Genomic DNA, 14,578 nt, shown 5'->3' on the forward strand with positions numbered 1-14,578 from the left:
TTTTGCAGCTTAGAAACAAAAGTAACCGGAGTGTGTTTCACTGAACATCTGCAGGCTCCAGGGAAGGCTTTGTTAATCAAATTTTTAAGTCTGTTCAGCTTGGGGGCAGGTGGTTGTACAGAAATTAAGTGGAAAAACAGAGGAAAGAAACCTCACATGATCTCAAATGGGTTTTTTTAAGTAACTGTATCACAAGTCCTGATGTGCCTTTCTACATTAGTGGTATAAAAAGTTATCTAACTTGCCAAAGACAAGTGCAAGAGAAGAAGGAAGGAAAGCATTCCCTATTTTATCATATTTCAACATCTTCTATTTAGTCTTATACAGTTGGTTTTTGGGTTGGTGTGTGTTCTCTTGGTAAGTGTTTTCAACGTACACATGAAATAACATGATGCCAAACATATGGATTTTGCTAGCCCCTCTCTTCAGCTATAACACTTATGGCAGACCAGTATTCCATTTATTAACTAATAGTCTACAATAACATAATTGTACCTTCCCTACCAACGGCTTCTAAATAGAAAAACAAAAACCAAAAAAAGCCCATGTTTAATCACCATTGCCCTCTGGAGCCAGAGTGTCTGGCATTCTTGGCATTGCACTTAATGCAAGATCCATTCATTCATTACATCAGGAATGCCACTTCCAGTGCCATAAGTGTTAATCCATTTACAGACATCTTGGATTAATATAATCTCTCTGAAGTTGAGAACAATATTTCAAATACAGTTCACAGAGATACTATTTTACAGGACAGAGAGATTAATTTTATAAAACACAACACATCTAAACAGCCTTGTAACAATGCTAGAAATAAAATACTTTGACGTAAAAGTAGTCAATTCCTAGGGAAACAAACATTCAGTGCAGAGGCATGGAAGCACTCACCACAAAACACCAAGAAAAATAAAGGTCACTTAATTTACACTTCCAGTCAAATTTCAGATGAAATAGCAATGAAAGAATCAGGCAGCCTCTCGTATTTCAGTGCACAGCTTCAGCAGCAAGGACTCCTGGAACCCCACTAACATTTTTCTGGTACATAAATCAAAGTATTGTCTCAATCTGACAGTTTTTACCTGAATGTTGAAAATGCAGGCAATCCGGATTGCACATCGTATACCCTCCAAACAAAGAGAGGCAACTTCGGTGTCATCACAGTCCTGCAGACCCACACTGAACGCAGCCAGGAAAGGTGTCCATGCCAACTGGAATGTATGCAAAGTAAGTATTTTATTAGCAATTGTTGGGAATGCTAAATTTCACCATCTTGCTGCAGTGTAAATTCCATTCTTAACTTACATAATCAACTTTAAAGCTGTCTTTTGACAAAAAGGAAACAGAATATACAGACATGAGATACATAATAGTACAGTGTGGTTAGAAGACACATGAGACATAGACTGAGGGAGGTGTAGAGTGGAGCTCCCCCCAAAAGCACTTGTCCTCTCCCTCAGCAACAAACACACAGCCAGCTTCAGATAGTTATAAAAACCAAACCCTAAAGCTATGTCAGTTAGATTTCTTGTACAGTTTTAGCATTTCCAGGATGACTTTTATCTTTGCACACTGAAAAACAGAGTAAACAGTTACTGCAATAACCAACACACCATATAACAGATTTATGATGAGAAGTACATACTTAAGTAAGACTAGCTCATCCCAATAACACCAGGAAAAAGAAAAAAAGGAAGGTAGTGAAAGTATGGCAAACTTTATTAATCACACTAAAATTATGGTAAGCCAACAACAACAAAAATCTAGGACATGACCCTTGCCTTATCTCTCTACTACTAATTTTGTTGCCCTTATCTCGCCATCTTTTTGTACCTAAGCCACTATTGATGTTTTCCACTGCTCTTGCCTTAGGTGGCACTGAGGTTGCAATAAAATAATAATAAACTAAAATTACTGCAAGGGAGTCTACACAGTCCTTCCCTTGTGGTCAAGGCTCCCTCTCCCAAAGGCAGAAAAAGCCAGAAACATGCAGAGGATCCTGCAGTAGCTGCATGGGATTATGGAGAGGAAACACCACAAAACCCAGAATGATTTTAGAAATAGTTTTATCTGAAGTCACCCCAGATGAAATACAGAGTCAATGGGCACAGCAAGGAGCAATAGATTTCACACTTAATTTCATAATAAAATGATGCACCACAGAACTTTAGTTTCATTTAAACCAGCAACTCCAAAAGCACTACCTTCAAAGAGCATTTAAAGCTTGCACATACCAAACCATAACTGTGGGATAGTGTTGAAGGCATTGGATGAATTCACAGATTCAGGATTTCATTCCTTATTCTATCAGCTTTAAAGGTCCCTTCTAACCTGAACTATTCTATAATTTTTTGATCAAAAATGTATGCTTTTTCCGCACTGCCTTCCTAATTTTCACTGCTATTGAAACTTAACTAATCTTAAAAAATCAGAAAACTGAAATAATTTCTCAAGAACCATCTGATGGTCTGTATATTGTGCTTTGTAACTAGATGGTTGATGATGATATTTGTGGACTGTTTTGTTATTACAGGTGAAAGTCAAGCCTCAAAACCAGACAATCAATTCTGGACTGCTTAGATAGTTGCATAAAGTGAATTTTTGCTGTTTTAAAAATTTAGCCAATGTATCTATAAACACAGTTACAATGATCAATCTTACATGGATATCAATGGGTAAGATACCCTGAAATTTGTAAATTTTTTGCTGAAAATTTAAGTCTAAATAAAAAATGTGAAATTAAGTATTCAAATTCCATAGTTCTCACTTATTTTTGAGAAGAGGACCCTCTGTTCAATAGATTACACTACTGTCCTCAGTACTTTAATTAGTTCATGAACATCTCAAAATGACCTCAAGTGACAACTTCAAATTTTTTGCACCTTCACAAAACACATTTGGGGTGTTAATTTAACCAGGGTGCTTCACATTTTGCTCCTTTGGAAATGAACTTTGGAAATACACTTTTCAGATAGGGTAGGAAGTATTAGGGCTGGTATCTTGAAGAAAATCATACTAAGAATTTTACAGAAACCTGCATGTGAATTATTTAATTTCACCCTTCAGGAAGTCATCAGAGAGAAAGTATAGTACATCTCTGCTATGTGACACTTTGAACAGCCTAAAAGTCAATTTTTAACAAGATCTGTGCTTAGTGTTCCTCCATACAAATCAAACACTATGCTAGTTTTTTTTTAATAAGGTGACAAAGAACTCATAAGTTTGCCTCAAAGACAGCAATCTTAAAATGATCCTCAATGTGCCCAGGTGACCAAGAAGGCCAATGGCATCCTGGCTTGTGCCAGCAAGTGTGGCCAGCAGGACCAGGGCTCTGTCCTCAGCACTGGTGAGGCCACACTTTGAAGTCTGTGTTCAGTTCTGGGCTCTCACTGCAAGCAAGACATGGAGGTGCTGGAGTGAGTCCAGAGAAAGGCAATGGAGCTGGTGAAAGAGGTGGGAGTTGGTCTCTTCTCCCAAGTAACAAGGGAAAGGATGAGTGCAAGGGGCCTCAAGTGGCACCAGGAGTTGAGTATTAGGAAAAATTCTTTCACAGATGCAGTTGACAAAAGCTGGAACAAGCTTCCTAAGGAAGCAGTACAGGCACCAACCTTGGAAGCATTTAACAGACATGCAGACGTGGCACTGCAGGTCACAGTTTAGTGGTGGACTTGGCAGGACTGGGTTAACAGCAGGACTCAAAGCTTTTAAGAGTCTATTTCAACCTAAATGTTTCTGTGATTCTTGGGCCTGGAGCTCCACCTAACCTCATAGCACATCCCTCCAGGGAGCCATCTGTTTATTCAGTGGTAGTGGTCTGGGACTTTACCTCCCTGGAGCAGTTCACAAAGGGGTCATGTGAGGACCATGACTTGAACAAGTGCACAAAGGAGAGTATGGTAAGGCCATAAAAATTTATCTCAATGGCAGATGACTGCTGTGAGTTAGGTATGCCAGAGACCACATCCAAGAGCACACTGAGGCATTGTATGCTACTGAACATACTCTATCTATGAATCTGAATCACTGCTATGGAAAAGGCATTTGGGATGCAGACAGCTTTGCACTTACACAATAGGAGACAGGTGTTTAGAATAATAGTTTAATACAGGTCCAGCTTCCCCCCCCTACACTGGACCAGAATCCTAGCTTTCTAAAGTATTAATTTGCAACAGACAACATCAGATAAAAGCTTTTCCTAACAATTGCACCATTGCTTTAAGATGCTTCTTCTATCAGCACAGAAACTTCTTAAATTCCAGGGTAAGTGAAACTAGATTAGAAGGCTCAAAATCCTCTTTCCTGTAGCAAGTTAAATAACTCACAAAATGAGAAAAACACAGCAGATGCAAATCCTTAGTATTTTCAATAAATCCTGACAGTCAGCATTTTGTATTAAGAAACTGGGATATTCTACATGATTATGTAAACATGTATCTCACCTTAAACATGGGTCTCACATGCTCCAGGTGTGTTGCACTAGTAAAAGGGGCCTGAACGTGGCTCACTGCCTCCATAAGAGCTTTAGCTGTTTTAGCCATTTGCTCCATTTCCAAGTTATATAGGAGTCTCCTCTGCTTCTCACTAGCAACACCTGCAAAGAGAGTTTTTTTCTCATTTGTGCATCTTTAGCAATGCTGTCTGCAGGAATATAGTAATTTTACATTTTTCATTAAGTACGATGCTCAGATGCATTTCTTTTTATCTTTACTTTCTGAAATTATCATATCAGCCTTCTCATATTTCTTTTACAATACAGATGAAATTTAACTTAAGGCAAACTTGTGTTTGAAATGAAAACTATTTTTAAACCTTTATAGAATTTTAAGATTTTAACAACAGAGATTTCTTCTCCATCACCCCAACTGACAGCATAAATATCACACCCACTAAGCTAAATTCAAAATGAAGAGATATTTCACAGGAATCCACCAGCAGAGAAAATAACAGTAAAAATAACTGGACACCCTCTTTCAGTGCAAGAACTACATTAAACCTTTGCAGTTCCATAAAAGAACCTCCATCTCATGAAGACAGTTAAATCCAAGTAGCATGTAATAATCATCTTTTTAAAAATGACAATAAACATTATGTATTTCTTTTTTCCCAGATGCAAATCTCCTGCAAGTAATCCATTCATAAGGCTATTCTAGGACTTAAATTATACAAATATAATGGGATAAAGTTAAGTCTCTCTTAATGTTCTCTGTAGAAAAGGTAGAGTGAGTAACATCTCGATCTTCACACTGTGCAAAACACAAAGTTTTTCTGGTATCTGAGAGAGGAAAAGATAATAAAGTGCACAAATTAGGGCCCTAAGAATCAAATATTGCAAAATATTTGAAGACAGATTGGTTATTGTAGGAAATCACAACAGTTACTTAAGAAACAGAAAGAACACACACAGCATGTTTGTTGTTCTGCTCTGTACCTATTAGCAACTGCTGCTCAACAGCAAAACCTGCCCCCTTCATGGTCAATGCACTGATTGCCAGGAATTCAGATGAAAAGGGAACTGAAAATAAGCAGTTGTATTTAATGCAGATTTGAGGCCAGCATCATGCATAAATAAAAGGATATGAAATTAGAAACTAAGACCCACTGTGAGTTAAGTGAGTGGTGTTTGCTTCATTCAACTCTTGTTTTAAAACAGGGGACTTCATGAAACTGAAGAGCCAACCCTTGAAGAAAGCTAACAATGCCACTACTTACTTTGTTTACTGGATTTTGTGGGTATTGTTAATTCTTTTGTTTCTTTCATTGAAATCTTCTTTCCAGCTATTTCATTATAGATAGCAGACAAATATTCTTCAGGGAGATCTTTACTGTCATTGATACCTCTATTCATTTTAATATACTGTTCTTTTGTCATTTTATTCTTAACCTGAAATGCAGAAAGTAGCTGTAAATATCAACAAATGAGGCAAGCTCATCAGTTACAATGCTCCCTATAAAACTGCCCAGCCCACAAAAAGTTACCATCAAGGATAAACCTGCTGATTCAGAAGACATTTTAAAGTATTCAACACATCAGAGACTACACTGTCAAATCTACAATATTATATACAATTATATACAATATACCATAAAGCCATGAGGACATTCTAACATTCAAACATTTGGTAGGATCCACAGATGAAATGTGTATCAAATAAGACATACATTGAAAAAAACAAAAAGAATGGAATAAAATGCTTTTTCTTGTTATACAGACCAAACTATCTATATCATGCAGAAATCTACGCTACAGAAAGGCCTAACCAAAAAAACTTCAAAACCTCAACACCCATGAAACATAATATTGTTACTTAAAAGATGCACAAATGTAACACTACCTTACTTCTTACACTCATACTGGTGTTAAATTTGATATCAAGCATTTACAACTACATTGTCACACAGCCTGAAAGTCACATGCCCGTGAATTACATAGATAATTATTCCAGCAACATACCTGTGGACTGTGAAGATCTGTTGTCAACATGATAATTGAGTAAGCTAAAACATATGCAGTATCTGCACTAGCAAAAAGAGTTTGCCTGAAGGCAAAAAGGAGAGAAAGAATAGCAAATTTAATTTACTAGGATTTACCACTAATTACTCAGCTTTCAAAGTTCTGAAGAAGAACTATACCTTACCCTTGGTTACATTCTAAATATCTAGCAGCAAATTTCTCCATTAAGCGATCAATTTTTTGAGCTTCTCCTGGTAGACGAAATCCTTCTAGAAACATGCGCAGAGCTGAAACAAAATCCTTTCCCGAGAAGTCATGCTGGTCTACATATGCATACATGACTTCTTTGTTAAATTTATCATTGTCTCCCAGGAACTCCCCAACCTGAGTCTGAAATAAGAATAGGAAAGACAAACTAGTGCATTTATATTTGAAAAAGAAATATAAATAACAACAGAGTCAAATGTCCTACAAAAAGAGAGGCATGTATTGCAGTTAACTGAGACATACTCCTGCTTCTCCTCTATTGTCTAAAGCACTTTGATCACATATTCCATCATAATGCTCTTACATGCTCATACATATCAGTCTATATTCTCCCTTCTCTGCATCTACTCACATGCCATCTTCTTGTTAGATGAATTACACGTGTATAAGACAAAGTTAATATTACTATTGATTGTTCTCTGCTATAATGATTTTTGTAGTTAAGAAACTCATTATAGGGATGAAAAGCTTACTAAACTCAACTTTGTCCCCTAGAGTACTGATCTCAAACAGATGCAAAGGATGCTCAAATAAAAAGAGCTGGTAGTCAAATACGTCTGAGGTGATCACTGTCAACACAACACAGTATAGTGAAAAAGAGCATGCATTCAGATAAAGATGCCTGTATACGTAAACTGATACTAAAAAAATGTTTTGATGCCCGATTTGAAGCATTGATACTGAAATTTGTAACTTCAGCCACAATTGTAAACATGGGCACCAATGGGTGTGGCTTTTATGCACAATGGTGAGAACAGCCGTTTCAGAAAGTTAGGTTTCTCATGACAATATTAACATATTAGAAAAAATATATGAGATATTCCCACCCAGATACTGCAGGACCCTTCCAAGTCCAGCAACAGATGCTAGCTGTACATAAAATCAAAAACTAATATCGATTAACTAACTCTCCTCTTGGGGTGGAAAAAAACTGCTTTTAATGTTGTTGCACCACATTATTATTTTCACCATCTCTGAAGAACAAATACTTATGACAGTTACTTATTAAAGTATATAGGATTTACTATGTTGCTTCAAGCTATACTAGCAACTACGTAGAAGTTTTGAGTCAGCTCAAGTAGGTCAGTCTCAAGCTTTACACCTTGCTGAACCACAGAATGCACAGAGCACAGGGTAGAGCTCTACTGCACCCTCCAACTCAAATTTCATGAACTTAAGAATTTAGAAGAGACAGAGAGAGGGTTCCTTTTCTTTATTCCACAGTAATGTGATACACAGTCTAAACACTACTAACTGATTTGCAATTACTAGAAACACACCAGCATGAGCACAGACAACCATCAGGGGTAAAGAGTTTCCTTACTGAATCTAATCTTTCCTCTTGATGCAAGAATTGAGCAATATCTTCAGGGGTAGTGCCCAGCATTCCTTGTTCTTGCAGGTACTGAATCCCTCTCTTTGGTTTCTTGTTGAATCTGTACAATGAAGAGCAGGATGAAATGAGAGTTAACCCTTTTACCCATGCACAAAGCTGTACCATCTTAAGTAAAAAAATCCAGAAATTTCAGATGAGATGCTGAAAAATCTACATATTAAATATTTTCCCTTTATCAAACTGCACATTAGATAGGAATAAGCCATTCCCATTTACTCTGGCACTCATGAAGAAAAAAAATATTCCACAAAGACAGAAAAATCTTGAAAAGAACAATTATGCTGTTGATTTCTTATCTTAATCTGTATGAAACAATCAAAAATTCCATTAATTGCCTGTAAAAATGGAAATATACAAAACACAGAACCAGGAAACTGAAAAAAATTGAAGCCCTGAAGGATTAAGGTGCATTCGTGCAGGGTCCCAGAACTATATGACAGAAAACTTTCATTTTTGCATGTAACTGACCTCACTGAGGAGATTAAGGTGACAAAGATGAAATCACATGGAAGATTCATGTCAGACTGCTCTTAGAAATTATACTATCCTTCAGTTCTAATTATGATAAGTTAATTAATCATAAAGTCTCATCAGCATAAGCATATAGGCATTTTCATCAGTAACACGTACATTAAAACAGGTCACATTCAAATGATCATGAGTTCAATGTTCTTTTTATCCAAATATAAAAACCTTATTTTTAGACAAGCAGGTCTGGAGAAAAAAGAACAAACATTCAGAGTACTCATCTTCTAGCTGTGAGGAATTAGGTTAACACAAAACACTGTTGACAGGCTCCAAAGGGGACACCATTCAGCACTCTTTCACCAGAGGAAGTGCTGTTACATCCAGAGTTTTTTTCCTAACACAAGATGAGTATCTATGAGGAGAAGGAAGAAAAACCCAGGAATCTTCATAGCTCCAAAAGAATCCACCCTCCCATGGGTGATAAAAGAGCACTCACAAGTCAATTCCTTGTTCTATTATTTCCTTTTGCTGCTTTAGGACTTCAAACTGCTCTGGGTTGTCAGTGCCAGACATCTGTGTGCTGTAACTGCCAATTCCTGATGAAGCAGTAGAATCCAGAGAATTTAAGCTTCCATATCTGTTAATTGTCTCAGGGTGTTTGGTTTCACTGTTGTCCTGTTCTGTGGGTTTTTCTTGGCCTATAAATTGGAAAGGGTTACATATATGCAAAATACATACAGTGAAAATAAATAAAAATCACATGTCAAATCCTCAGTGCAGGCTTCTAATACTCAGGGTTATCTTCAATTATGTACTTATATATATATATATATATATATGTACGTATGTTCTGCTTTTATTTTGGTCAGGAAAGTAAATAATACTTTAAAAAATCACTTCACATCTCAAGGAGATTTCTTTCAGTTCATCACACACTGAAATTTAAGTCTTAAATTAGAACTATAACTTCAGGCACTTGGGAAAAAAACCCCAACACCTCAGAAAACCAACTACAGCTTTTCTATTTTATCTTCAAATCCAGTGTCACTTTTAACCTGGAGCAACTATTTGAAGTTTTTGAATCACAGTGTCTAAAAGAATTAGGCAAGGAGCTGCTGCTTTCAGTTCACAAGGACAGGCACACTAACCACTCCTGGAAAGTTTACTACTTCACCTACCAACTTTAAGTCCTTAATCAGAAAATTCTGGCATAACCTTAGGTCAGATGAAAACAAGATTAAAACAAGTAATGATTTAGTTACTTCATGGCTTACAACATTCAAACTTCTGCAGCTATAAAACATAGAAATAAATATTCAGAAAGTAAGTAATTTTTTTAAATAGTCAGTAAATAAGTAGAAAAAAAGCCCTCTATTCTTGCTTTAGCAAGAATATGAAATTATACAAAATTAGGGAGCTTCAAATAAAGTTTTGAGACACATTTAAAATCAGAAATACAGCCAATAATAGGATTTAGACATTTTCAGTCCAGTAGCATTCTAGGAATTCATACAATTAAGAAAAGACAATTAAGACAACTTGTTTAAATGACACCAAACTTATCAATATTTCTACCAAAGGAAAAATAGTCTGGACATTAACAGCTTCAAAATATTGGAAGAACACACTCGAGTCTTGCAGCACTTCATTACTAAAGCCAGAAGAAACACATCATATGTCTTACCAAGGGTTGTCTGGGAATTGGGATTTACATATTGATCCTTACTCCACTCCACCATGCATTTCAAGATCGATACCAAGCATTCCAATCCTTTTTTCCTCAAACTTAATTCCTAGAAAAGATTTCATAAACAATTAATTAGTGGACTGGAGAGTTTAGTCTCAAACTATCATGCCAAGAAACGTTAAACTACATAAAGTTTGGTGCAGTTTTTACCTGAACATTGGACATGCCAAGTTCTTGGCTACCCCTTCCTTGAGCAATCTTTGATAAGTCATTAACCAGCCTTTCAAATATATTTGCTGCATTCAAATCACAATCATAGTTCACGTAGATGTCCACCACGCTCTGAGCATCTATAAATAAAGTGATATTGTCAACCTTGGAACAGAAACTAGGTTATTTAATGAAAAGCAAGTATAGTTTTGTTCTTTAAGGTAAAAAAAAAAATCTAGAACACAACAGCCCTTAATACCTGCACATATCCTTGTCAGTGTTTGTATAACCATCCACTTATGATCAAATGAACTAGTAGAAGTTTCCAAGATATACAGGAAAATTTCTTTGAAGAAAACCTAAAAAATATTCCAGGAAGAGGGAGAAAAAAAAAATCTATTACAAAAACAGTCACTAACTTTGATGGTCAAAATTCTGAAGGCAGCACTTCAGAAGCACAGGAAATAATGGAAAGGCCAAAAAAAAAGGAGGAAAGGAAGAAATATGACTTATGACTGATACATGTAAATTAGGAATCTGAATTATTTACTTATGTGCTTCTGCAGTGATGTCCAGTTTTATTTCCTGAGCATTCAAAAGCAGAAGAATTTGGAATGTCAAATCCTGAAGGACAATTCAGCCTAACAAGAAGCCTAAACTGCTGTTAAGAGTTCATTTGGGATTTTGAAAGAAGTATTAACTCATGATAAAAATACTTTATCTACAAGACATTATGACACAAACATAACAAACAGCTCCTTATGTAAATTTGAAGTATTGGACCTTCCTTACAAGGGAAACATTTTGACACAAAAGAATTACTCTACAGTATCAGACCATTATTGGAAGAAGGGTCCCCCTCAGGCACAGCATGCAGCAACTCCATTAACAGGAAAGCTACTCTTCACTAGAATACAGGTGAGTTTGCCTTGAAATCATTTTAATACAGATGCTGTTGTTTGGAACAGAAACTATTTTATTCCCTCTCAATCAGTTCCCCACCAGATCCATCAGGCTAATTCAGCCAAGCTTGCTTAACAGCTAAGCTAAGGCTTCTTCTCACTTCTTCCCTGAGCAGTGGCAACTGCTGTAACAGCCCCTGAACTCAAAACAGAACTGCTACAGGGTATTACATCAGTTTTCTGTACTTCAACTCTTCACAGCCACTTGTGGCTTCTAAACCCATAACCCATAGATTTACTAGAGGGCTGCTGAGAGTTTCAAGCTATTCAACTTCTCCAATAGCATCACACAAATATCCAAACCCTTGTTTTTAATATTCACTGTTCCTTCATAGCACAGAATTTTTACAGAGATTTTTATGCTATTAGCCAGGTAAAGAAAAGCATAAGGCTGTTACCACTTTAAGTCATACATCTGGGGAAAAACAGCAACACTGACTTTTAGGCAACTTTGCTGGTAAGCCATTTCCTCAAGTAAAATGTGCAAACTATAGTTACATTTTATTGATCTCTTTAGAGAGAGGCACACAGCACAATGCTCGCTAACTGTCTTAATAAGGAAAGCATCCCTATGAAACCTAAGGAGTTCAACACATACCAATTTAAAGACTTGCATGTGCTTAAACATATTTAAGCATACTAGACTGATTTTAGCCACAATTTTACGTAATCAGAGAAAAAGACAAAAATTTAATACACATCATGCTGTGAGTAACCCTCAGTTACACATTTGGTGTTTTCTGATTTTTTATTGAAAGACATTGATTTTATATATTCTCTGGAACTAGCAAAAGTATTTATTTTCTGGTAGAAAACTTAAAAAAGAAGTCACTGATGAAGCAGAGAAAAAGGTTTCAGGGACAAAAACTAAATCGAAATCTAAGCTAAAAGAGAAAATAGCTGGAAGCTCTGCATACTATCAAGGTACTTGATAGTATCTCCTGACTTCTTGCTTCTGGTATCACTTTTGGATAAGCATATCCTGGAATGAAAAACTTCTCAAGACCATAGTTATAGTTTACATTTCAGCTATTTAAAAATGCTATTTATCGCTATATAACTTATTGCAATTCACATCACGGAGTTGAGACTTTGTTCCTAATACACTGGAAAACTAAACCAGAAAACAGCTATTTATTATGTTTGGTCAACTGAAGTATGAGTTTTAAGGTATTCACAATTCTGAAAGGGTGGTAATAGTAAGTACAGCTAAATGACACTCCAGCTCCTCTGATATCTAGGATCTGATTTGCTGCAAATATATTCATTAACTTCTTCAGAATTTGTGCTACAACTAAGGTACGACTCAAACTATTTTACTGTCAGAGGGCAGTGTTAGCTATATATATAAGTCAACAAGCCAGGAGAGGGTAACTTTCTTGTTTTTTGAAACTATTCTTTTCAAACACGCCAGAAAATTCTTACACAGATGAAAAATGCAGCCTCAATCCCAAAATATATAGATTTTGCATATTATAAATCAGAGCATATGGCTCTCCTTACTGCTCCAAGACACAAACTGCATGTGAAGTTCTCTACGTGTCTACCCACATGTTCAGAATAACCTTTAGGATCAGTAGCTGAAAGAAGAATTCTTAGCTCACCATCAGGAAAAAGAAAGACGTTTCTAGAAACTGCTGTAATAGATGGGTACTTCAGCGGCATCAAGTATTTGGCTTTCCTATTCACAAGGAGGAAATGTAGCCCTGATATGTGGTGATGGCCCTAATTTAGCATACTCTAGAACCTCCTACAATAGTGTAGGGCATCCTACATCCAGTTTGCCTCATATGTCTTCATTTTCTATTAGGAATTTGTGAAAGTCTGGCAGCGATGGAAACCTATCAAATTTCTGTCAGGGAAGCCGACTGCAATGCGCTCACCACCTACATGCTGACTTGTAAGCTCTCTGAACACAGCAAGTCCAACACTTTCTGGGAGGCAGGCTGTGGGACTGAGAGCAGCTCCACCCAGTCTGTCTGATGTGCCAAACACTGCACATGCACTACAATCTTATTGAGCACACAGTTGGCCTTCAAACTTTTCAAAATGCATGACATTTTCAAGGCACATTCAATCATTTCTATCCAATCTATGCTCAACCATATACTGGAAATCTTACTGCTTTTTCCCCAAAGAAGTATCAAAATAACCTGGGAAGTGATCAGAACACAATTACTTTATGACATGCTACTGTCAAAATGAGGTTCTTCAAAGCTACCACAAAACATCAACTTGTACAATGACATCCACAGATGAAGATACCCCTGAATTCAAGGTCCTTATAACAGCAAAATTTATCAACATTTCTAAGCATCTCTTCGCATACTTAAGTTCCACATGGATGGGGCAATCTGTTGGCTTTAGTATTCACACTTGACACCCCAAACAAAAAATTACTAAAATAAACAGCAGGGACACACTGCACACAGTACTACTTTATTCACCACAGAATTAAGATCTTTGACACACGGGGCACCACAAGAGGGTATCCATGTGGGTGAACAGGACAGAGTGGTTCTGAGAAGCTGCTTGTACCTCACCTACAAAGAGCTGATCTCAGGAACAAACCCTCCACATACAGAATTACAGAATATTCTGAGCTGGACAGGATCTGCAAGGATCATTAGGAGTCCAGCTCTTAAGTGCAAGGCCCATATGGGTATAAATCTTCCTTTTCCCTATGACTTAGAACTGACACACTGAAAATTCACAACGTCTGCCAGGACTCAAAGAATTTATTGCAAAGAATATGGACCCATCTCCACTTACAGTCCAAGGAGTTAACCTGTGTGCACACCTTTAGAGGAAATGAGATAATCTTATTCAGGACATATATTGACAGAGGCCCTGATAAGCAAAGGGAAGTGGCTATAATAATGGAATAGCTAGGACTTCCCCAGAGAAAGAAATCTGTTCAAGTGATCTCAAAGATCACAATGCTTTTCACATCATTAGTTTTTATTCTCAAAATCTTTTGCAAAACCATGTATATTACACAGTCTTTTCCTGAGTGCATTCATTTTCTTAGTTTGTAATATGTAGTGCCCAATTCTGAGTTTCAGCAACACTCTGTGGTAGTACCATGCCACACCCAACAGAAAACTTCAAAATAAGGAAAATCTGGCAAGCCCTACACA

At 36.8% G+C, this 14,578-nt stretch overlaps 1 protein-coding gene across 2 annotated transcripts in view; it reads right to left on the bottom strand.

The window, feature by feature from the left end:
• Positions 1-14,578, bottom strand: part of ARFGEF1 (ADP ribosylation factor guanine nucleotide exchange factor 1) — an 84,642-nt gene that overhangs the window by 24,161 nt on the left and 45,903 nt on the right. For both annotated transcript variants that reach the window (XM_058831823.1, XM_058831822.1), the window contains 10 exons: positions 10,736-10,835; positions 10,477-10,616; positions 10,264-10,372; positions 9,076-9,277; positions 8,040-8,151; positions 6,633-6,838; positions 6,449-6,533; positions 5,707-5,878; positions 4,437-4,588; positions 1,080-1,208 (listed from right to left, as the gene is read on the bottom strand). In XM_058831823.1, the coding sequence (XP_058687806.1) occupies positions 1,080-1,208; positions 4,437-4,588; positions 5,707-5,878; positions 6,449-6,533; positions 6,633-6,838; positions 8,040-8,151; positions 9,076-9,277; positions 10,264-10,372; positions 10,477-10,616; positions 10,736-10,835 (1,407 nt within the window). The remainder of the gene's footprint in view (positions 1-1,079; positions 1,209-4,436; positions 4,589-5,706; positions 5,879-6,448; positions 6,534-6,632; positions 6,839-8,039; positions 8,152-9,075; positions 9,278-10,263; positions 10,373-10,476; positions 10,617-10,735; positions 10,836-14,578) is intronic.

The sequence above is a fragment of the Poecile atricapillus genome, chromosome 2 (genome assembly GCF_030490865.1).
Source record: "Poecile atricapillus isolate bPoeAtr1 chromosome 2, bPoeAtr1.hap1, whole genome shotgun sequence".
Classification (NCBI taxonomy): domain Eukaryota; kingdom Metazoa; phylum Chordata; class Aves; order Passeriformes; family Paridae; genus Poecile; species Poecile atricapillus.